Consider the following 24,616-nt stretch of genomic DNA (forward strand, 5'->3'; position numbering starts at 1 on the left):
ACCTGCACCTTTTCCCTTCTGTGAAGCAAGACGCTTAGGGTGAAAAGTTCTCGACTCCTCTCTTTATCTAATTCTAGGTCTGCATTTGGAAATGTTTTCTATGTTCTTGAAGTCTTTCTAAACTTGTGGGATTTTTTTTTTTTTGGTTGTGTGCCTTCCCTTTCCTCTCCCTAAATCTGCTGATGGCACTCCCAAATCTTTATCCCGTTTTCTAAATTGTGTTATCTACTTCCTCCAGAGATGGTTTGATAAAAATCTGGTTTCCAGTTCTCTCCATGTTTCAGGCTTCTGTGTGGATGAGAACATAATTTAATGAACCTCTGTGGTCTGTCTTGCTTTTTGATATGGTATTCATTTCAAATGCTTCTCAGTATTTTATTTCTTTTTTGCTACTGAAATAGATTTGTACTGAGGCATTGGAAATGCTGTATCACAGATTGTTACAGATTCATTCTCTCATGCCCTCTGGAATTACGTGAAACTCCCATTGTTTTCGATAATAGACCTATAGATGGAGTTACTTTTTTTCCTTGCAGGGCCCTTGTTTTGTTCAAACTTTTCCCAAAACTGTTGTTTCTACCTACTTTCTCTTTTAAATCTTTCTCAGTAGCCAAGTAACAGAGCTGATGTGGATATCTGGATGTTCCTTCCCATGCTGAACAGTCATGCTTCTTAATAGCTGCATCTGGTGTTAGGAGTGGGACACGTCCCAGGAGAGTCTGAGAGCAAAGTATTTCCTGTTTATTGGCATTAAAACAACACAAGAAAACATGAAACTTACTTTGAAGAGTTGTGTTCCAGTCCCCCATTGGTGCAAGTCAGGATAACTCCATTTAAGTTAGTGTGATGAGGTAAGAATTGATCCCAGGGACAGGTGTGATGCGATTCCTCAGAGAGACACTTGGGAGGGGAGACCTTGCTTTTGTAGTATCACAGGCTAGTCTGTCATCCTGAACTCTGCTGTGTCCCCTGTGTCCTCTTCCTTTGTACCACAAGTGTCGTTGTTTGGATGGAGTTTCAGATGGTTTTTGTCCCTCCTCTCCTTGGGTCCCCTGTCTGTGCGTGGCGATGAGCGTCACTATTGGATCCCTGCTCTGAGTGGGGGTCAGATGGGTCAGACATGGGCCATGTCATGTCAAGTATTTTTCCAGTTGTTCTGTTGCTGTTTTGTTTTTAATGCTGAAACAAGGAAGTGAGGAGTTTAATATTTCAAGAAGATCATTTAAATAGCTGCAGCTCCCAAAAACGTGGGAAAGACATGTTTTGAGCTGTTTTAGTTAACTGTACTTCAGAGGGTATGCTCTATGGCATTCCATCCTTCCCATGTAAACACTAGGGAGGGAGAGGTCACTGGAACAGGCTTTGCAGCTGCTGCCTGTGGCCACTCTTTGGTTTTTACTGTCCAGAGCAATCTGTCTGTGGAGATGCTTGTGCCTGGCACAGCGGGTGCTGACGGTGCGTGACCGTGCGTACAAGCGAGCGCAGTGACTCTGGGAGCACCTGAGGAGTGACTTGCTGTGGCTGCTACCTGTGAAAGGCAGAAGAGGAAATAGTGTTCACCAGAGGCAAACACTGGATTTTCCAGGAATTGGGGTGAGGAGCGTTTGTATGTGTGTGGGTTTTTTTCTGCTGAAACCCCACAGCTTATCTTGCTTGTTTCTCTGTCTCTCCCCTCTGGCCAAACTCAACTTTGTAATTCTTTGCTCTTTCCTGCTTGGCCTGATGTTTTCTCATGTTAAATGTTGGGTTTGAATTTGCTCCTAGTTTCTGCACAGAACATAGCAGTGATGCAAGACTTGTTGGTTAGGAGGTGTTTCATAGTATGAAACAGAGACTGAAAGTGAAGTGGTATTGGGTTGGTACACCTATGTGCCCAATATAACTTCAGGCCTTTAAAAACAGGCAGTAAGAAATAAATTATGATGGAGGAAAAAGAAAATATGTACAAATATTTTGACAGTGAAGGTGACTGACCAGTAGAGCAAGTTTCTAAATGGGTTGGCTTTGGTCCTCCATCCTGGAAAGTTGCTTAAGTTGGTCTGACTGTTGTTTTAAAGAAATGCTCATGTTCAAAATGTATTAATTCAAGTGAATCCTGCAACCTCTGATCTACAGGTTGGACAAGTTGTTGGCATTCTTCATTTCTGTGCTGATGAGGTTTGACGCTGTCATTCATCCTTCTGCCAGAGCTGTTAGCAAGCTAGAGCTTCAGGGAAACAAATCTTCATTCAGGTTTTTAATAAAACATGCTGTAATCACAATGAACAAAATCCCTGCGTCTGCAGAGGCACAGACCTCTGCCCTACCTCACTATGAGCTGGAGCTTAATTGAAAACACAGCAGATTGAGGAGAGACTCTTCTTACATGGTGGACTGGTTTTGTTCACTGTGTTTTTAGAAAGGTTTTGCCAGGCTTTTGTTGGTTAAAGCTAAACAACCTGTTCTCAGCTGTGGTAAACATTTACTGGTAGGTAACGAAACTTTATTTAGTATCAGTTATGAAAATCTCCTCTTTGATTCTTAGTGATCTGAGAGATTGGTTTCCTCTTAAGTGGAGAAACTGTGGTTAAAATATTCATCCACATGGGTTTGTTCTGGTAATGGCTGTTGTCTTACACTCCTTGAAAAATTTTCCCAATGTTTGCAAGTTTTCTTCAAAATCAACAGAAATTGGTTCAAGTCCATTATCTGTCTGAGGAAATGATAATAAGAACAAGGGAGAAAAATTTATATAGATATTTTTTATATACAGTCATGAATAAAATGGCTTTTAAGATTTTTAAAAAATGAGTAATAAAATCAGTAGTATGTGCATGAAGTGTATTTCTTCAAGGCTTGTTACATTATAAATGTACCATTGAATAAAAACTATGTTAGATCAAATTAAGTTATATTTGTACAGCTTAGATTGTCTCCATTAGATGTACTGTGCCTTGCTCTTTAATTATGACTCTTGTTTTCCATATGCCTTAGTCTTAAATGTATTTCACAGTAGCATAAACCTGTTCCAGTAGAAGACTTAAATATTTATTCATGTCCTGTGTTCTGTATTAAAGGACTTTTTTCCCCCTGTCTATGAAGGGGTAAAGATAATTTTATGACTACCCTTGGCCACAGCAGCATGTGCTGTACAAACGTAGCTGACTGCACTGACAGTCACACAGTTGAAAAGAATACATTAGCACAAGAAGAGATGTTCCCTTTTGAATTCAGCTTGTATCAACACGTGTACGTGGTGCTCTCTCTGCGCCTGCCTCAGCCCTCCCCTGCATTTCTGCTGCTGGTGGGACAATTGCTTCTCAGCCTACCTCAGCTTTGGCCTCTGTACCATCCCAGTTGTGTTTTCTAATAACAAAACCATGATTCTTGGCAGTGAATGCAGCTTCTTTTCTTTTTTTTTTTTCTTTTTTCTTTTTTTTTTTTTTTTCTTTTTCTGAAAAAGCGGTTAGGTTTTGGGAAATTGTGCAGTTCAGTTGATTAAGTTACATAATTTAGGGAAAGGATGAGAAGAATAAAAATTTAATTTTCCAAGAACCACTGTGAAGAGGCACAATGTATGTTTACAAAACAGTGTTGGTAGTTACTGGGATGAGGGCTCCCTCACTCTTGACTTGGGAGATGCCATCTGTTTTGTGTAACTCCTGAAGCCACTTGCACCCAGTTGTATGCATTTCAGCATGTGCATCATGGACATTCTCATCAGAAATTTGGTTGCTGTATAGTTAAATCAAAACAGTGAATATTGAGGTACCACACCCTGACAGATGCAGTGTTCTGATAGATCTCCGGGACCTGCCTAGCTGTAATGTGTTGTTAAGTAAGCTGACAATTGTGGGTGGTATCATATGAAACAAAAAACTCTTGTTTCTTTTCTGGAAGAACTGAGTTCTTCCTACCTATGTTTTTCATAAACAGAAATTATTATAGCTGCCTCCTGCCTCCTGCCTTCTTGGGGTGGTGGGGCCATGGTGGAGATGTGAATAAGGCCCACTATATGCATCTGTGCCTTGTTTCCTTAAACTTAAGGAGAACAAAAGCTCCAACAGGAATAATGCCGAAATACTGATAGGTTAATTTGTAGTTCTGAAGTAAAACCCAGAAAATATAAAGAAACATGGTCATGTGAATTTTCCTTTGTATACGTATAAAATTTCTTCCTAGCGTTGTTGCTTCTCGTGTTCATTATATTTGTTTTCCTTTTCCCAGAGTAACCATTTTTTGATTGTAGCTACATAGCGGTTTAGGAGTTAGTAGACAGTAGGAGCAGGGAAGCAATAAAGCATGAAACACCAAAAGAGAAAGACTGCATCCAGTTATTTACATTGTGTTACAACACAGACTGCCTTTATATCAGTGCCCTTTGAAAGTTAGTGTTTAGCGAGTAATTATTCAGGGTGATGTGTCAGAGGAGCCAGCGGCTGATTCCTGACAGAACCAAGCCTTAATTTTTAAAATATTTTAAATACTGCAGCTGAGTGTTGAGGGGCCACAACTGTTTCCTCCTCGAGTACTGGAGTTTCGATATCCCTCCAGCTTCTGTCACAGCCATGGGTGCGGAGGGGCAGGTCAGCAGTGAGAAGACTCCTCAGGACTTTGCCAGGAGCTGAAGGTGTGTATTTTGGGGTTACTGATTGCCCCCAGGTTACATCACACCAGGGTCTGATTTTAGCTGTAAATTTAGAGGAATTGCCTAACTTGGCTGAAGTGACTGCTTCTTTTCTGGCCAGGTAGCTGAAGACTGACCCTTTGGTATCAATCCTTTTACCTTGTAGTAGGCAAATAAGAAAATTTAGCCCAGGTCAGTCTTCTGAATTTCGATTTTTATTGATTTAAACTAGTAACAGACTTTTGAATACTAATGAGAACTCACAATAACAGCATGCAAAGTTATCACTGTTCCCGTTTACCCAGTGGCTTAGTTAGGAAGAGACAGACAATTAAAGAGCTACTGTATAAAATAACAGCGCTCCAAAGAGAAAGCAGGGGCTGAGAATGAGCTGTGTCTCGGGATTTTTGTACAGGCAAAACCCACACCCAAGAGGGCAAAAATTGTAGCCTGACTCTCAGAATCTGCGCCTGAGCATTGTCGCAGGAAGTGGAGGAAGCTGTATTACAAGGAATGATCAAAATTTAGAGCATCTGTATTGTTATTTTCAGGAATTATTATTCTCTGCTTGCCAAAGAAATGGCTATTTAATCTGTCTTTCTGGATATCCATCATCTTAACCATGGATAGCTGTAAATCGCCAAGAGATAGAGAAGGAGAAGTCATTAACTTCCATCATTACCAAGTGCACATTAAAATCATTAAGATCCAAAAAGTAAAGAAGGATCGACATTATTTAATACAGATTTTATTGCAAGATCTCTTTTCTTAACTTTAGTATTAGAAGATTTGACACTTTAGGAGGACAAAGCATGACTTATTAACAGACAATGCTACAAAATTATTTTAGCGAGTGTTTGGAACGTTCTCTTAAAGAGACAAAATGTTTTCATTTAGAGTTGGCATGTGCCCCCACTGCAGTCTTTGGAGCATCCAGAACAGAGACCCCATGCTTGAAACAAGGTGACACAAAGTGGCTGAATTTCTGCTGTAGGTGCTCTGCTGCCTTTTTATACAGAGCTTATGAGTAAGGATGCTGTAGCCAGCATCATCAGAGAGCAGCCCAAAGCCTTAGGAGAAGGAGCTATTTCTGTTCTCAAGGCTGGGGGTTTCACCTGCTCAATCTCTGCTCTGTTGGAAACCTCACTGACTGTGATGGAGACAAGCTTCTGTGAGAGTGTGGTCTCTAAAGACTGGCTTCCAGTTTACAACTGTCTGCTGGTTTCAGAAACACATTTAATTATGGATTGTTTATTGCTTCTTTCTCTCTGGCTGCTGTTTTACCTGAAGTATTTTATTAGTTCTAGCTGAAATTAGTAGGAAAAAAATCACAGCTGAAATGCATTGTAGTGGACTGTATAGCATTTTTTTTCAATTGTGTCAATATAGTTACTTTTCAATTGCTATAAATGCTTGCTGTCGTGTGATTACTAGCCAACAGGCTTTTAAATTTCCATTTTACTCTGAAAATTAGGATGTCTATTTGAGTCAGCTTACACACAGAGCCTGGAGATGCATAAGAGAAGAAAAATGGTGTGGAGAGGTTTTGGTGGATGGCCTCTTATGTGGCGCTTTTTGGTAAAGATTTCTATGTCTTTATGGCTTGCTGATTCCTTTTCAGGGGTTGGAGAACCTACAACATATTAAAGGGTGGGCTGTTTATTTTCCCTGTGTTGTTTTTATGTACTGAAATATTGTAGTGAGAATAGCTGGGTGGGGTGTAATGAATGTTTTCAAAGACCTTCCTTTGAAAGAGGCTTTTTTCCAGCCCTTGGTGGTCACCACCCATTTTCCTGTGCTGTGCACGCCTCTCTCATTGTTCCTACCCACAAAGGCCCCTTGTGTGAACCTGTCCACAAATGTGCCAGCACAACAAGCTAAAATGTCATACTGGTCCAAGCCTGCAGCAACAGGGTTTGCCCCCCAAATGTTGGTGGGTATTGCCCAAGGCACGACACAGGGTTAGATTGTAAAACTTGGGATTTGTCAACAATGCTCTGCGAGGCTCTCTGAACTGTTCACGGTTGAGTGGGTTTGGGCCCCAAGTGTAGGTACGCACACCACTGATAGCGAAGTCATGCTATGGCAACATTTGTCCCTTAGGGTTGAAGTAAAGCTTAATTGAGAAGTTGTCCCTCTTTGCCTGCAGTTGTGCTGTCTGGTTAAATAAAGCTGATTGTGGTTTGGTATGGGCTGGGGGTGTGGTCAGTGCCCCATCAAAAAATGAGGCTGGTTCTGAATTTAACTGCGGAGCCCACCGCACACCCCACCTCCCCCAGCCTGCAAATTGCACTTCATTCACCTTTAGCTTTAACCCGCTGGTGAAGAGATAAAGCACATCCTTTCATATGTGTTTTTTAGAGTAGGTAAATAGTTGGGTTATCTGAAAACAGATCTTAGCAATACCTGCTGAGCCTTTGAGCAACAATGTGTATGGACCTCTAGATTAGCTGTCAAAATTGACTGATTACTACAAGTAATGCCCCAAGATAAGGATCTGTAATCTCTCAAACACAAATCATTGATAAACATCTGGGGTTGTGCATTGTCATAACCAACTGCTGCAATGCGATCCCAGGAGAGAAAAGTAGAGTGATACATTTATCACCCACAAAAAAAAAAAAAAATTGGCTGGTTTAAAAACAAATTCAGTTTTGGCCAGTGTTGAAACAGACATTTCTGTTGTGTTGTTTAGAGTGTTTGGTGCTGGGCCTTCTTCAGTCTGCAGGTTCTTTCTGAAGCTTGCCTTGTCTTGGCTGGTGTCAGAGTTGATTGCCACAGGGAAGGAATCCATGATCTTGATGGAGCAGAGCAGCACAAAACCAGTCTGGGGAGGGAAGACCTGAGCTGGGGTGATTGGCTGGTCCACTGAGATTTGACCATACGCTGTCCTTGTTTCTCTCCAAATGTCCCTAATATTTGAAAAGATGGAAGCTGTGTTTTGCTGATCTGTTTTAAATGTGAGCTGCAGCAGCTTTACATAGGTGACCCTCTGTGAGCAGCACTGGTGTTTTCTGAGCATGCAGTGACTTGGAGCAGGATACTGCACTTCCTGAAAATGAAGCCAGAGTAAAGTCATCTAGCCCTAATATAGGCAAAAAGGCAGTGCCACTATCTGCTCTAACAGCTGATCAGCAGCCTGGCATCTTCTTTGCACACTGTGGGCCTCAGGTGGTTCCATGGGACTGTGCCTTGCCCTGGACACAAAGTGTTTTGCACATCCTCTGAGGCAGCAGGCTTGTGCTGGCGTGGCAACTGAGGAACAGGCTGGCGCTCTCAGTGTTGTAAAATAATCCAGGAAGAGATTAATGGCTGCCGAAATCCAAATACTTATCTTTCTGTTCAAGGTACTCATAAAACCAGAGAAAAAAAGGAAGAACATAAATCCTTAGACATTGTTTTGCTTACTATGATTAAATTTATCAGACTCTGTTGACACACTGTGAACCTAAATGCTTTAAAAAATGTCAGTGCTCCTGCAGCCTCAGTGAGGTTTGCAACATTCAACTTCCCAAGTGCTATAGTTGCTGTGAGAACTTCAGTATTTACAGTGATACCTTAAATTGCACTTGCAAAGTGTTTTTCTTTTAGTAGCTCCATTAAATGCAGTTAGTGGTATAAAAAAGATGCCAGTGGTACATTTTAAACACTGTATAGGTATAATGCTTTTTGTTTTAGTACCACCTTTTTTTCCCCTTTTTTTTTTCAGAAATCAGTGCCAAAAATGTTCATGGAAATAAATGTAAACCTGATACATTTTAATTGTTATGACTAAAGGTACCATTAGAGCTTTAGACACTGGAGAAGTTGTAGTCTTACGTGTGCTTTTAAAGTATATATAAATTTATCCCCTGTGAGAAAACCTATTCCTGGCTGTGTTACTGTCAGCTGTGAGGGTCTTGGAGTGATATGGACTTAGTGAATCATAAATAAGTTCGAAGGCACTAAAACTTTGATATTTGTTTAGGCCTCATCTCTTGATACTGTAATTGTGTAGCAAAATTAATCCTCTATTGTTGTGCCAGGCATCCTAATGAGAATGGAAATGAGTTCATAACTCTTAATGCAGACTTTTCCCTCCTCTGTCCCTGAGACACTCAGCTTTCTCATTTTCCTGTCATCTCGCCTTTGATTTTAAACTTTGGTGAAGGAATTGCATCGATATTGCTATGGCAGTAGGTGTCAAGCTCTGCTGAACGAGCAGGGATTTGTTATTTGATTAGTATGTACAGAAACAGAAGAAATTCTTCAAACAAGCCAAGGAGTTTCTGGTGAGTTACTGTAAGTTAGGCAGCTTTAAAGGAAGGGTGGAAGATGCTTCATTTCCTTTTTTTTTTGTAATAGCCCTTTCTGTTAGTAGCCTGTCTTGTTACCTTCGAACTTTCATTTCCTTTATTAACAAATTCCCCATTTTGGTGCCCTTTGAGTTTGTTTTGTCTGTGTACTGGGTTCTGTGTCCCAGTGGGCAGCAACCCTGCTTTAGCACTTGCTCTCCATGAGCACTCCACATATTTCAAACTGGTTGGGGATTTTTTTAGCCATCTGAAAATAACTCTGTGTCCTTACCCTTCTTTTTGCACTTGCTGGTGTGCTGAACCTGGGCATCTGGTGTCTTCTCAAGCTTTAGAAATAGTTATTTTCACTGGAAAGAGCTATAAGGAGGGATCTGCATGGCCCTGTGTATGGGTTTCCTTCACAGTTTTCATAGTTTGGCCTGAGTTCGTGGGGAGTGAGTAAATTGCTGCTTCTAGCACTTTTTATTTACCAATGGTCACTTTTATTACTTTAACGGAGGGACCTTTCAAAAGCACAGCATGCCATCCAGAATAAACTGCTTGTCAGGTAGAATGGTTACAAATACTGTCTGAAGGAATTTTAAGGCTAAGTAAGCATGACTGCTGGCTGTTTGGTGTCTGCAAGCACATCTCTGGGGCAGTCAAGTGGTGTGGTTCTGAGATAGCAATGGAGTGCCTCACAGTCAGCAAAACTCCTTTTTTATTATTCTGGTTCAAATCAACTAGGGATTTGCCAAGCAGAAAGTCATGCAAAATATAAACTCAGCAAAAAATGGATTTGCTAGTTTGAAATAAATCTTTTTTGTTATCTAAGGTGGTACTGCCTGTTAAAATACTCTCATTGAGTTTTTACAGGTTTAGTTTGAATTTTTTATGCTAAGCATCTGATTTTTCATTTATCTGTACTGTAAAGGATTTTCTTATCTTTGCATCCAGAGAATGTATTTTTCTTGTTCTGCAGGTTAGCATTTGATGCTTTAACTCTAAACCATTGAAAATGAGCATTTACCAGAGAAATTTCATATGACAACTTAACTGTGGATTCTTGACCTTTAAAGTGCTGAAGCTAGAAACATTTAATAACCAGCCATTGGACATAAAGTAATATGCTTGTTGTTTTACTAGCTTGCATACATGGCAGTTTGAAGCAAAGTCCAAGGGTCACCAAAATCACGAAGTAAACTCAAGCAGGTCTGTCTGAACTGCATAACTCAAAGTGCTGTCTGCATGTGTCACACAGAGCGTAGGTACGAGTGAAGGCTACCGAGTTACTTATGAGATATTTTTCTGCAAGGTGTGCATTTCAGTTTCTCTGAAAGCTTCTGTGATCTGGAGCCTGCACAGTGGGAGTGTAATTCAGTGCAGTTGCTGCACTGCTGAATCTTAAACAATCGTGTGTGTGTGTGTGCGTGTACAACCTGAGTGTCAACCCACATGGAATTGTGAAGAGCAGCAAAACTCCAAGCAGAAGATTGCTGTCCTGGCAAGTCCCCTCCATCAGCTTAGAGGAGACCACCAATGTCCTTGGCAGAAGGGAGGACCTCTGACACTGACTGCCTCGCACCCTCATCAGCTGAGTGGGTAACGAGGGCTTTGAGCGGGTTGGAACAGCCTGCGGGAAGGACCAGGCAGATGTATGGGTGGAGGTGGTGGGCAGGGATTACTGGTGGAGATAAAGTACTGGTGGGATTGAAACTGCAGAGAGCAAATACAGTCACAGTCAGTGGAAACAGGACTGAAACCTCAGCTCAGTCTCTGGCTGAGGAGGATTGTGTGGGTGCCTAGCCAAACTTGGAATCAGTGAGTGACGCTGTGTGCTGAAGCTCCCAGGCGGGGAATGGTCTGTGTGCCCCCATTGTTTGTGGGGCTGATCCTCCTGTCACAGGTACCTTCTGGGGATGCTGCAGCAGGACAGTGGCAGCAGTGCAGCCCATGGCTGAGGCTGGCTGCCTCAGCTGTTTTCCTGGCTGCTGGAGCCCAGACCTGTCACAGCAGTGGGCACTGGGAAGGCAATTCCTAAGCTGATGTGGTAGTTTTGCAAGATTGTTTAAACCAAGTGGGTTATGTGGGGCTTCAGGTTTTGCCAATAAGTTGCTGTCCCTGAAGTTTCCAGTCCTGCAGTAAGAGAGGCTTTAAAAAGTCAGATTATGATCTTCACCCCAGGTGTGCAAGACCTTTGTCTGCAGGCATTCCTGCTGATTTCAGTGAAGCTGTGTTACAAGGGCCTGCCGGACATGAGCAAAGAGATAGGAATCTGGCTCCTGGGATCCATGCAAGGCATTCCTATATCACCTGAAATGTTTTCACCCAGTGAGATCAAGAGCTCTCTTCCTGGGCATGGGTGTACCCCTGGGACTAGTTTGGTGTTTGGATTCTAGGAAGAAGCATGGAGAACTGCTTATGAAAATTTGGAAGCTTCACCTGGGAGCGCAAATAGTTGCCAGTTGTTTGTCATCTTTTCTCATGTGCATTGGCCCATAAATTCTATTTTCAGAGTGCAAACTAAACCCACCAGGAGGGAGTGGGAAATCATGTAAACAGCTGTCCTGAGGGTACAGTGCTGTACTTGTGTTCTGTGTCACAGAACTGCCTGTGCCTCCGGAACTCTTCCATTCCCAATGGCTTGCACGCCCATAAGCCGTGCAGCACCGGCGCATCATCCAGCAGCCCAGGAAGAGTCCTTGCTGGGAACCGGCACCTCCCTGTTCCTTCTTAATTCTCCTGACCACGTTTTATGTAGCCAAGTCCTGTATGGAGTCACAAGACCTATTCCACAGCTTGGCTTCCCCACTTCCAAAAGAAATTCAAGCTTCTCCATTCCTTTCTTGGTTTATTGGGACCATTTATGCTGTGGCTGCAGTGTGAGGGTGCATGTGCAGCCCAGTGGAGTCTGATCCTGCTGATCCTGGGACCTCCTGAAGGAGCAGGTGTCCAGGAGCTCCCTGGAGGCTTACCTTGGAATACCCTGGGACATTGGACCAGCATACGGGTGGCTTGATTTATGGTGGCTTTCTCTGCTCTTCCATCTGCACTTTTAGAAATCCGTCAGAGAGGTTTCTGCTCGCGTTGCTTTCTCCAAGCGATGATGCACGCGTGCGCTCTTTTTCTGCCACATAAGAGGGTGGTTTCAAACAAAAATCATGAAAATACTGCTTTTTGCAGAATTCTGTCACTCAGCTGCAATTTTGGGAGTCTTTTGCAACCAGGACAAGTAAGCACAGAATACCCATCTCTGACATGTACATCCCTGGGAGGCACAGCAAGCACGTGTAGATGGAAGTCTTGAGTGGGGAAGCGGGATGGGGGCATTTTGGGTCTTGGTGGGCTTGCACTGCCCTGGCTACAATAGCAACACGACTCAACAGTGGTGCTGTGTGAGGGGAGATGGGGAGGAAAACTGAGGTGCAGGAATGAATCCACAAGGGGAAAATGCTTAGTGGGCAAGCTGTTTGTTTATTTAAAATGATAATGGATGAACAAAACAGTACTTTGAAAGCAACCAGGCAGGCCAGTTCCTCCCCTTGTTTTCTGATGTGAGAAAGCTCTTGTGTGGTGCGTAATGGACGGAGATGTCTCTCTGAACAGGACCTTAGCAGGACAGTCAGAAGCGGTGTTGAGGGAAAGCATCTGTAACAGAGAGAGAGAAAATCCTTCTCTGCTCATAGTGTTAATTACTAGAAGCCTTGACCAACCCATGGTTATTGAAACCAGCTTGTCTCATTAGCCACACTTCAAAATTATATTTACAGAGGTTAGAAAACTAAATATTTTTCCTTGTGGCTGCAGTAGTGTCACGAGAGACCCTGTCTTATACAACCTGTTTTTAGTGTATAAATTGTGACCTTGGCTTTGGCCTTGGTTCCCAAAGTTTCATATTTAAATGTGGAGGGATTGGATCTTGTTATGCCCAGGTTGGTTCCAATGTGAAAATTGTGGCCTCTAGATTTAGAACAGGCTCATTCATTTATGGTTGAAGTTATATTTTTCAAGCAGTGATTGGAAATGCTCACAAATACTGCTAAATAGTTTTTGTTCTGTTTGGTTGGTATAATTAGAAACTGAGATTTATTCCCAGTCTAGCATCTGTATAGGCACAGAGTAGGCCCATTTTTCTTTTGGGAGCAAGACATATTTCTGCAAGTACCATCAGTATTAAGTATTATACATGACTCTCCTGTAGCCAGCACCTGCCCCAGGAGAACATGGGGCATTTTTTGTTGTATCTTCTCAGATAGTGGTAAGAGACTTTTTTTTTTTTTTTTCACATGGATGTAGTATGACTCTTACTTGGCAAGGAGAAAAGTAATGAGTTAGTGTCACCTTGTGAATTTCCTTTAGATTCAGACTTAGGCAGGGTGCTGTTAGCTTCAGCAATACCCCCAAAGTAATTATTGCAGTTGGATCCTGCCATTTTGTATTGAAATGTGTGTAGGTCTCCTCCAGCACATGCCTCCTGTAACAGAGACCATGTTATAAAACATTCACCTTGAGCAAAATAGTTGTGAAAATGGTTTGCTGAGGGCTGATCACAGATCTTGAGAAGATACTGTAAGAATCTGAGCCTCCTTGCCCTGTTAGCACACCAACTAGTGAGCACCTGTCTGATCCCACATATGTACCCAGCTTCTTGTGTTTTGCAGCCCAAGGGCTCTGCTGATGTGTTGTGAGCTCCCTCCTGCTTTGAATGATGATGTTGAGTATCCAGCCTTGTTGAGCCTCAGCAAACACCTTCTTGTGACTTTACTCTTGGCATTTAAAGCACATCCTGGCTGTTTTACCTTCTTACTAATTTTTGAAGCTTCCTGTGGTTTCAGTGCTAGATGCTTTTGCAGACTGTCTAGGCCTTCAAGAAACAGTAATCTTCTTTAGAATACTCTACTATGAATTAATACTCTTCTTCTATTTTAGGGAGTTTTGCATGAGACCAGTCATGATTGAAACGGTTTCTAGAATTAAGAGATGTGATTAATACTTGTTTTCCTCATAATCTTCATGCAGCAGAATATATTCATTGAAATGCCTTGTTTTGAAAGGGTGGGGTTTTTTGGTTGGTCCATTTTTAGTTTACAGGCTCATTATTTTACACTGATGTTGGAAAAAACAAGTTATAAGCTGCTTCATTTTTGGGAGCCTCACAAATGGAGACAGGTGCTGCTGGTGATTCTAGAAATGAATGTGCAGTAAAAACAGCAAAAACAGTGGAACTGTTCTACTTAGCACTCTGTTCTGTGCTCAGTCGAGTGGCACTGGGGGACTGTTGCAAGAGTTGGCCTGAAAAGAAATGTATTTTGTGTTGGTGTGACTGTGATCCTCAACTGCAAAACGTCAACTCGTGCAAGTGTAGGATCTTTTAGTATCAGCAGAGCTACGTGGGGTTGAAATGGCTCATGGTTTTAAATGGATTCAGGTGCTTCATCTTCTGAAATAAGAACTGTACTTCATTGAAGAACCCTAGAGTCAGCAGAGTTCGCTCTTAAAACACCCTATCCTAGAACCATTATAAATGTATTCCTTGTTCTTCTCACATGATAAATTTAGCTTTACGTCCCTTGGTGGCTTAAATTTTCATACTTGCTTCATAAAACGTCTTCCCTTTGTTATTTCCTGCCCTTCGGTTCTCCATGGAGTTTGAAGAAGGTTGGCTCTATTGCTTATGTTATTTTACTCAAGAAGGAATCTATTTTCATAGATGGTGGAGAGATGGTGATTTAATTAGAATAGCTTCTCCAAAGAAGGGCTATCTTTCAAGCAACAGTATTTTCCATTTTGCACCCTTCATGGTCAAAGAAAGATGGCTTTCTGGACAAGTTTTGAATCAAGAGCTGAAGCAGTTCCATAGACCAATGCAATTTGATACTCTATTATTACTTTTATTTTAATGTGGAGTGCAGCCATTGAAACTCCACAACATTGTTGTATCTATGTTACAGCCATATTCACTGTAATTATTCTATCTTTAAAATGGATTGCCACCCTGTCCCAGAGTAAGTAAATTTAGATTGAACAAATAAAGAAGTTATTTTTAATGATTCCTGAATCCTAGAAATAATAGTTTGCTGTTTCATTTTGAATCTCTTTCCTAAGGCAGATCTCAATCCTGTTGTACTGCGTGGGGATTCAGGGCGTTCAAAGGCTGACTCATGTACAGTCAGAGCTCTTTCCAGCTGTGGCAGTCCTCTCCTAATTCCCATTCAAAGGGCACAAATAGGTATTAAAGCCTGGCCAATGGATTTCAAACACTTGACAGAATTCATTGCTGAGAAGATAACGCTCTTGTAAATGCCTCACAAGTTGTGAATTGCAGTTCAAGAAATGCTTTTTCCTTTCTCTTCTTAACCTAACAGGAGCAGTTCCGAACGGAGGAAGGAGAAATCAAGAGATGCAGCAAGATGCAGACGAAGCAAAGAGACCGAGGTGTTCTATGAACTGGCACATGAGCTGCCCCTGCCCCACAACATCAGTTCCCACCTGGACAAGGCATCCATAATGCGCCTGGCAATCAGTTTCCTACGGACTCATAAGCTTTTGTCTTCAGGTAAGATCTGGCTAAAAGAAGTTAGTTGTCCGGGCTGGCTGATGGCAGCTTGGTAAGATCATGCATGAACTTCTCTGATTATAGGGTTACCAAAATAACAATTAGTGCAGGTTTTTTGTCTCTCTAAATAAAACCTCTGAGAACTCTTGAATGTGGTTTATTAAGCTACGAGATTTTGAGCTTTTAAGAGTTTAATCAGAATTCAAACATATGGCTTAAGCTTCCGTGCTGAAACAAATCATTTTTGATTTGGCGTGGCAAGCATGTTGCTGCCTGCACATTCAAACAGCTACTGAGATGCTCTGAAGGTCCAATACTTTGTTTGAAAGGAGTAATTGCGTGATCCACTGGCAAAGAGTAGTAGGTAGCTTGTTTACAAGCTATACTAAGATAGCTAAAACAACTTCTAAGTATTTGATGTGAGTGGATTCTACACAAGCAGTTTAGCTCATGTTGGAGTAGTAGGAAATGTGAACAAGCATCATTTTTATAGCCTGTGAAAACTGATAAAATTAGGAATGTTCTTATTTTGCCCCTATACTTGAATAATCACTTTGATGGAAATATGTGGCTTGAGTAGCCTGTAAGATCAATGCAAACAACTGATGTTTCCAGAACTTTCACACGGTGACCTATGAATGTTGAGAATAAGTTAAGAAAACAATGCCTGCATTGTTTGTGAATGGTAACCCCAGAATTTTGTCTTTTCCTTCATTAATGTCAAGACTCCCAATAAGGTCACGATTGCACTTCCTCTACTCAGAAAAGTTGAGTCAAACAAGAGCAATTACTTTAATAAATGTTATTAGGAAGCATCCCATTTTGTGGTCAAATTTGCTGTTGGTTAGTCTGAAAGATACGGCAAATTCAATTCTGCTTCTGTGCGCTCTGTAATTTCTTGTAGCACTTTTGGCTTTTGCTGAAGCCTACTGTATAAAATGTAGGTATTTTTATTTTAGCTTATAGAATGTGGTTTTATCATGTACTTCTGTGAAAAGAAAAGTTTATGTGCTGAACAGTGTTTGGAAATCATCTCTCATTTTATCATGTAACTAATACTTGAAGAAGTTGCGTAAATAGGTAAATGTTCTTAAACAAAGCCAATTTGTTAGTAACTTTCTCATAAAAACACAGCCTCAGCTTTTCAAATATTTATATGGCATGAATGGGAGATGGACACGCCATAGGAAAAGTAAACTTTTGAGAGGCTGTAACTGATAAGTAATGTGCATGCCTGTAAAAATTGACATGAAATAGTTGGATGCAGTCATCATCAGAAATATACCATTTGCTAACCTGCAGAGATTAAAGTGAACTTTTCAAATTAATTTACATTATTCAGTGAGGAAAAAGTCTGTTGACCAGTAACATTTATTTTGATGCTTCTATAGTGTTAAAGCTTAGACACATTATTTGATAGTGATGACAATTCAGTATATGTGTATAGTATTCATACATACCCATACAGATATGATATTTCTGGCATATTTCTGTGACAGTGTTTGAAAAATAATGTGATTCATGTAGACAATTTGCATTTTCTTGAAGTACCACCAGTACCCAGCAGCAGAAAAGAATCTGGAAATAAAATGTTACAGTAGTAATAGGCCGTGCTTTAATATTTCATGATTTCTCTATTAGTTATTTGCTTAGCCTTAAATCTGATGCACTCACTTTCTCAGTCCAAATATTAACCTGGAGTAAATCCTCTCATTGAAATTTGTGTTGTTAGTCAAAGGCAGATTTGTCAATGGCTGCATCTTTAGGCACCAGAGGTGTAGATAAGGGTTTCAAAATCTTAGATGTTTCTATTCTGAGGGATTGAACTGGAAGTACTTTAAAACGCAATTTTGGGTATTATTTTCTGATAATGAAAATTAAAAATTTTCTATTTCATTTTCATTCATAGAAATTCTAATTAAAGAACTCAAGTCAGAAAACCTTTTCTGCTGCTCATCTACTCTTCTGAGAATAACTAACATATAAATTAAATTTCTTATCCTTGTGGACCTCTGAATGGTGTCAGTCTTTAGAAGGACACTGGCTTTCACTAGAAGGCCATCCAGTTTAATTCAGAGCAGTAGTTTTTGGTGCAGCTGGAGACTCACAGGTCAAGAGCTTTGCTGCTTATCCGGTTTTGACAAGTGTGAAGCAAGATGGAAAATGGGCTTGGGTGATGTTTATGCTCATTCTGTTCTTGCTTCTGCTTTGGACACATTCTGAGCCCCAGGCAAAGCTGCAGCAAAGGTTTCATGTGCGTGTTTAGCAGCCTGGAATTTGACCATAAATACACTGTTGCATTTGAGAAGTCCGATTTGACTGGGGAACACTGTGTCATCTCTTGATGGATGAACTGGGAAATGGGGAGGTGGAAGTGCATGGGTGAGCAAATGCCCACTCCAGCCTGCAAACCCCCTCTTTGCTTTAGGTTATCTTTATTGAAATGGCTTTGATTATTTCGGCTGGACACCTACTGTAAACTGGAGTTAAGTGAATGTATTTGTCAGCAATTTGGACATTGAAATAACATTTGCTGCAGCTTGAAAATAGCTTCAAAACGTGGTAGAGAAAAAACTACTGCTTGATTAGCATTTTTCTTGTTTCTGACTTAGTCTATCAAAACCTACTAGCACACCATATTTTATTTTGTGTTACTGCTTGTGGGCACAATTCTCAAACACATCTCTGTTTTAAGGCAATTTTGCCTGAAACAGAGAGAACAAGGCCTTTCCCAGGACTGTGCCCACATCTTTCTGCAAGCTGATGCTCCAGGTGGGATTTTGGAGATGGCTATAGGCAATTTGCCAGTCTCACTCTGCTGGCATTGAGTGTCTCATGCCCTTTCCTATTATTCCCTGAGTCGGAATAGGGCTTTTCACTTGTGTAACTCGGGCTGTTTTATTAGCTGAGTCTGCATAATGATCATTTATCTGTTGAGCAGCCAAGACCAAGGAAAATCTATGCCCACATTCTTCCAGCAGGTGAATGGCAGAGCCCCTGAATCTGAGCCCTCATTGAAAGCTCTCCCGCTACGTGCCTCAAAAAATCCTGACTTCTGGACTGCAGAGTGCACGTCTCCTGCAGGCATTGCAGGGCTTGGGCTTGGCCCTTGGATCCTATCATAATAGGAAATAGCTGGTTGTATATCTCAGAGTTCAAAAGGGTAAAAAATACCAGGTTTTGCTTTATAAAAATTGCTGCTTTACTTAGTAACACGTTTCCCTTTGATTTTCACAGTAGGCAATTCTGTGTGGGAATGTTGGAGAGGAAGCCTTTAACATTTAGAAATGCAGGCTGTTCGTCTGACGGCCTGATTGAGATTAGTATCACAGGAAGCAAACTAAAACAATAGCTTTATAATACTGTTTCCATGTTGTGCACAGAACAGTACACGGTATAATTGGAATGTTAAGTAGAAATATTTAATTACGATCATCTTAAATATTTTTCAAGATGTCTCCTAATTCTGTTGGCATAATGCATTTTTGCCATCATCATATTCAAATGTTTGGGATAAATTTAGAACTGATCTTTGTTCATTTCAAGTAAAGGTTTTGATCCCATAAAGCTGTTGCTGAAAATAGGCATTCTGATGCTTATCAGTAGTGGAGCTTTTGGATTTGGGTTCTTATGTCCTTTAGTGTGGTAAGAAAAACTGTTAGCAGTACTTTTCCCACATTATTTTCTAGTATAGCGAGTAAGTAAGGCTGATGCTTTTGGGGGAGCTAATAGATGGCAAAAGAGAAATAATGACTTCTGCTAAAGAAAGGCTGCCTTGGTTAACAGCTAGCATTGCTGCTAAGGCTGCCTCAGACAGTCTCTTTTTGTCTGAATATGAGCAGGAGAATCCATTTTAGGAAGCCTGTATGCACCGTGCCAGTAATTTTAAGTGTTTATTTGAACCGAGATGATGCTAAAGGTGTTACAGGAACCAGAACTCTTCGGTACAGTGAGCTTCCCTGTGCCAGGACTACGGACTTTTTAATCAGGCTAATCAGGCAGACACAATTTTATTGGCTTGCCTTAATCCCATCCCAATTGTGTGGTCACCCGGGTGTCTTTTCTGTGCAGAAATTCAGCAAAGGAAACTGGCTGGGAGTTGTTCTTGTGCAGGCAGACAGCAGCAGCAATGGGGAGGGAGCAGGGATACAGACAGGAAGTTGTTTGGGAGAAGGGAGGCCACAAGGAAGCCAGTGTGAAGGTTTCAAGGGAGGGAGACAACAGAGCCGGAAAGCCAGCAGGGAGCAGAAGGGGAAAAAATAGCTTTTCTCTAGGCTTTTAAGGGAGAGGACAGACTGCAGGGAGAACTGATGTGGGCATTGTTTTTGAATGTCTGGACAAGCAGCATCTAATGTCAGACCATTGTGGCATAAAACAGTGCTTTAAAAATAGCACGTCTACTGGATTGCTTTTATTAAATTGGAAAAATAGCTTTATGCCAACCATGCTGCTAGGAATGAGAGTGAGTGGGGTGTGGAGTGCTTCAGCTGCTTGAAGTGATGTTCCCTTTCAGGGAAGGTGCACCCAAAGGTCCCATGGGACTCAAAGCCTGGTCTGATGGGGTGCTGTATTCCCAACACTCAAAACGGATGGCTGCAGGACTCCAAGCAAGTTCCTGGGAGCAGTATATGAATGATTTGGCTAGATACAAACTGCAATCAAAACAACACTAACATAAGTGTTTTCTTTATCCAAGATTGCTTGTGCACTTGGAGATAAGAGCCCTTCAGGAAGCTTCAAGTTTAGGAGTAGCTTTTTCTTGATGTACCTAAATTGAAAGCTTTTATTGAACACATTGAAAATATCCCCTTGAACAGGATGTACTGCCCTGTCAAGACAGAAAAAAAAAAAGGGGGGGGAAAAATTCAGTCGCTTTCCTTTGATGGAAAACAAGAAACCAGGAAGAGACAAGTCTGTCTCAAAGTTGCTCTCTCTGAGGCAGGATGAAGCTGCTCTTAGATCTTCCCTAACTTTCGCCTGCTGCCATCAGGCAGGTTTTACAACCCTCCTCTGGAGTGGCAGCTGTAGCCTGGTATCAGTTATGCACAGTATGTAAGCGACTTACTGATGCTTATAGGAACCAGGATGAGAGACAAAGCCAGGAAAATTCTGTGCAGGTGATGATGTGACCTCCAGTAGAAACACATTTTATCATTGTCTACCTCCGAACTGACCAGAAAGACCCCTTTGAGTGAGATCAAAGGTGTTGAGAGGAGTTATAGGCTGTTTGCTAGGAGGTTGTTTATACCTGCACAGTTATTTCTTTTAAGGAGAAGCCTGATTTTTGAGCCTTCAGACTTGTTCCAAGAGGTTGGACTGAAGGAAATGAGCAAGCATCTACGGAAAAAGTGTTCTTAAACTTGGGAACAGTGCACATCCTGACAGTGAGAATTAATCAAAGCTTGTTTACAAAAGTTATTTTTAGCATAAAAGGTTATCATAAACACTGCAACAGGCATTTGCCATTACAGTTCAAAGTTTCTTGTCAATGAATAAATTCTATTTGGTGGTTAGAAAATTTGTCAAAATAAATACTTATCAAAATGTAATACAGACTGAGACATAAAAATACTGTATCAAAATTTAAGGAATACTGCCTTGGGGTAAAGTGAGCAGTGGGTAACCCATCAAATGTTGGTACATGGGACACCATTGCTGTTCCTGGTTCTCCTATAGCTCTGACAGTCTTTCCAGGAAGGCCACAGCAGCAGTTTTATGAGGCTCTTTGACATGTTTCAGCATCTCCCTATCTCCCCTAGACAGGAATTCTCCTTCTCTATAGGCTTTCCAGCTTTACATGAACACAATATTGGCTGAGCTCCGTCAAGTAGCTGTAATATGAACGACAATATCACAGCACTTCATTCTGCTGAATGTGCTGTTAATTTAAACTGGCATATTTGCAGTCCAGCCTCCCTGCTATACTGTCATGATGTCTGAACTGAGGTACCCCCCCTTAGTTGAAGGGAGGTGGAAAAAGTCGTAGGAAAAAAAAACAGAAACACATCCTCATTTCAAAATTTAGCTAGCAGCTATTTTGAAATGCAGTGCTAACAAAAAAACAATCAATCAAAAAAACCTCCGCTCCCTAAAAATCAGTGTAAACTGGGTCCCACTCTTACCCTTCCCAAAGACCTGTGAAAACCTGCCAAGTTCCATGAGGTGCTGCTCTCTGGATAAAGTGACCTCAGACCTATTGGAAACCCAAGGCTGAAGTTCTGCTCTCACCTCCTCATGCTAACTTCCCACTTCCATTTGGTCTCAGCTTTCTCTAATATTTTCCATCTGAAGCTGAACTTTCTTACACTAATGCTCCGTTCAGCCCCAAGGTAAAATAATGAAGACACTTAAAAGCAAAGTGAAACACAATAGGGATTTCTGGGAGGAGCTTGCAGGAGACATGCGATTATTTGTTTTGTATCTGTAAAATAGAATCTTTTGAAACAAATCAGATTTTTGCTAGCGGCAATGACTGAATTGCTTCTGATGTATCATTCTCCTGAAATGTGTGTATCCTCTTTGTATTAGCAGCTAGTGGTTTCCACAGGAGAAAGGGAATATGCTCTAATGCTGACACTGCAGCCATAGGAGAGACTCCTATTTATTATTTACATTACTATAATTATACCAAGTTACCTGATACGGGGCGTATCAGGGCTGCCACAGTGCAGCCCAGCATATTTCTTTGCTGCAGCCTTAGGATCCTCAGGTAGCTGACCTGCTTCAGCGGGTTAGCACAGATGCCACCTTCTGGGGCTGTGTTTGCAGAGAACCTGGGAACAGTCGCAGACATGAGCACCTTTGGTGTGTTCCCCAGTGCTGGAGCTGCGCGGGGTAGGCTGCTGGGGGCCAGGCCAAATAGATGGGCAAGAGAGCAGAGTGGCTCTGCAGGTACTTGGCACCCACCTCTGTGTGCCTGAGAGTGCCTGCAGTTTCCTCGTCTGTGAAACGTGAGCACGCCCTATTAAGTGCCTCAAGAAACCCGTATCTGCCTGCTCCCCTTTCCTGCTGCAGCCGGGCTGCTGAGGAGAAAGGAGGGGTGCAGTGGGCTTTATTGAGTTACCAGGGAGGATAGAGCCTGTCTGCAAAACACCTTGGTTGTGCTTTTGGGTTAGGTTAGACGGGGTGCACAGCAGCACAAACAATCTTCTCTCCCTTCTCCCTGTCCACATCACAGATGCCTCCAGCTGGACAAAGATAATTTTAATAAAAACAGTGAACTCTGATCCCACAAACCCCTGTAATCACATGCTTTAAAGCTGACTGTATCTTTAAGTGCTGTGCTCAGCTCAGACCTTAAGGGGTTGAACCTGCAGCCCTGATGTGAGTGATCCATGTCCTCTGTGTGTGTTTGTATAAGTAATATAATTTATATACATAGAAAAGCAAACTTAATCATCTGATAATACAAGTAAAGTGTTTGTCTTTCACTGTTGGAGGCATTTAAGAATACAAATGCTTTGAATAGCCTTCCTGCCTTTGAATGGTCATGTTTTGTTAATGCAAACTTAATGAGCTGGGAAAAAAATGGAAAGGAGGGTCCGGGGTTAGAGCTGAAAAGTCATTTTTTCTCTGAACCCACACTTGGCTGATTGTCTTGGGCTATAGCCATGATCCCTGCTGAATAAACCATTTGTTTGCTTCCGGAAAAGTAAAAAAAGACCCTTGACATTCTTTACGCAGCAGAAACAAGCTTGGGAGCAGATGGTCACTTACCTCTTTTTTTTTTCTTTTTTTTTTCTTTTTCCTTTCCTAAATGTCATTTTAGTCAAAGTGCATACTATTCAAATGTATTATTGTATATTTTTCTGTATTTTAAATGCTAGTCCTGATGTAATTTCCTGAAGTCATTTGCTTTGTACTGAGGAGGAACTGGCCCCTGCATGTGTAGCCAGAATTGCAGTGCAGAGACGTGAAATGATAAATTCCCAGCCTGTGCTGGCCATCCCCAGAGAGCATCCTCTCTTCCCTGCCACCAGTCTTGTTGAGAGGCAAAGGGTGATAAACCAGGTGCTCTCCGTGGCTCTGGGGCTGAGTCCATTCCTTCCCTTGTCTGCATGGTGTGTGATGGGCTGCTGCCAGGGAGGGATGTTGAGGAACAGGAGGATACAGCAGCAGCCAGCATAGTTTTTGTCACCACTTACCTGCTGCAGGCAGTGTTTGCTGGGCTCTGCACTGCGAATGCCCATCCCTCTTGGTTCGCTTGCAGTCCATCCTCAGGCACTAGCAGATGCAGTTCCAGGAGCTGTGGAGATCAAACTTATCCTTTAATCATCCCTCATTAGTGCTTCAAAGTAAAAACTGCATTAGGTTTGCTCAGCCTCTTCCCTATTCAAAAAGGCAACAGACCCAAACCATATAATGTTTTACAAAGCTTCTAGACTTCTTGCAAGATGAGTATTTCAACAAGAAACAGGAAGGAATATGATCAATGTGCTGTTTCACTGAGGAAAAGAACGAAAATTAATGACTTTTCTCAAGTGCTTACATTATGTGTATTACAGAACAAACTGTAAGCTGAAATTGCAACATTAAACCATCAAAGAAGAGCAACTTCTCCAAGAAGTTTGTTTGTGTCCCACTGTTCTTGCAAGTAAGGCTGATGCAGTTATGGCTGGAGCCTCTGGACAGCAAAATTGGTGGTGGGCCCAGCCTGGAGCACTCTTGTGCCACCAGGAAGGAGCACAGAGAGCAGAATTGCTTGAGCTCTTTTCTCATCATCCTTGCTGCCATGGGGTCTAGGGCACCTTTGATCTAGGTGGGACTTACCCATGGCCCTATATTTTGGAGCTGGTTATTCTTTATTCTGAGACAATAAGGTGGGATTTTTTTCTTCTTTTACTTGTTTTTTCCCTTCAAAATAAGAGCTTTACCATGACATTTACAATGACCGATCACAAATGTGCAGGCTGACTGACAAAACTGTAAAGATAAGCTCATCACAGCATGTCTGAGGTACAGACCAGATACAATATCTGTAAATGGTTTTGTAAAAAAATAATTCCAGAAGTTTCACGTAAAACATATCAAGAAATTAATGGGCCAGCTCCTACACAGATTTTTTTTGATACTAGCTTGTCTGCATGTCATTCCCTGATAGCGTCTTATTCCTGGAGCTGAGACATGCTTAAAAGCATAGAAGGGAAATGGGCATTTGTGTGAGTGGTATCAGGAGGAGCA

The 24,616-nt window shown here is 41.7% G+C and overlaps 1 protein-coding gene across 2 annotated transcripts in view; it reads left to right on the forward strand.

The window, feature by feature from the left end:
• EPAS1 (endothelial PAS domain protein 1) overlaps positions 1-24,616 on the forward strand; it is a 76,809-nt gene that overhangs the window by 26,300 nt on the left and 25,893 nt on the right. Inside the window, exons 1-2 of one of the 2 annotated variants that reach the window (XM_063390817.1) lie at positions 1,439-1,593; positions 15,246-15,436. In XM_063390817.1, the coding sequence (XP_063246887.1) occupies positions 15,388-15,436 (49 nt within the window). In that variant the 5' untranslated portion in view covers positions 1,439-1,593; positions 15,246-15,387. Of the gene's footprint in view, positions 1-1,438; positions 1,594-15,245; positions 15,437-24,616 lie in introns of those variants that run through there. The other variant, XM_063390816.1, reaches the window with a different exon arrangement.

Source organism: Prinia subflava, chromosome 2, assembly GCF_021018805.1.
Source record: "Prinia subflava isolate CZ2003 ecotype Zambia chromosome 2, Cam_Psub_1.2, whole genome shotgun sequence".
Classification (NCBI taxonomy): Eukaryota; Metazoa; Chordata; class Aves; order Passeriformes; family Cisticolidae; genus Prinia; species Prinia subflava.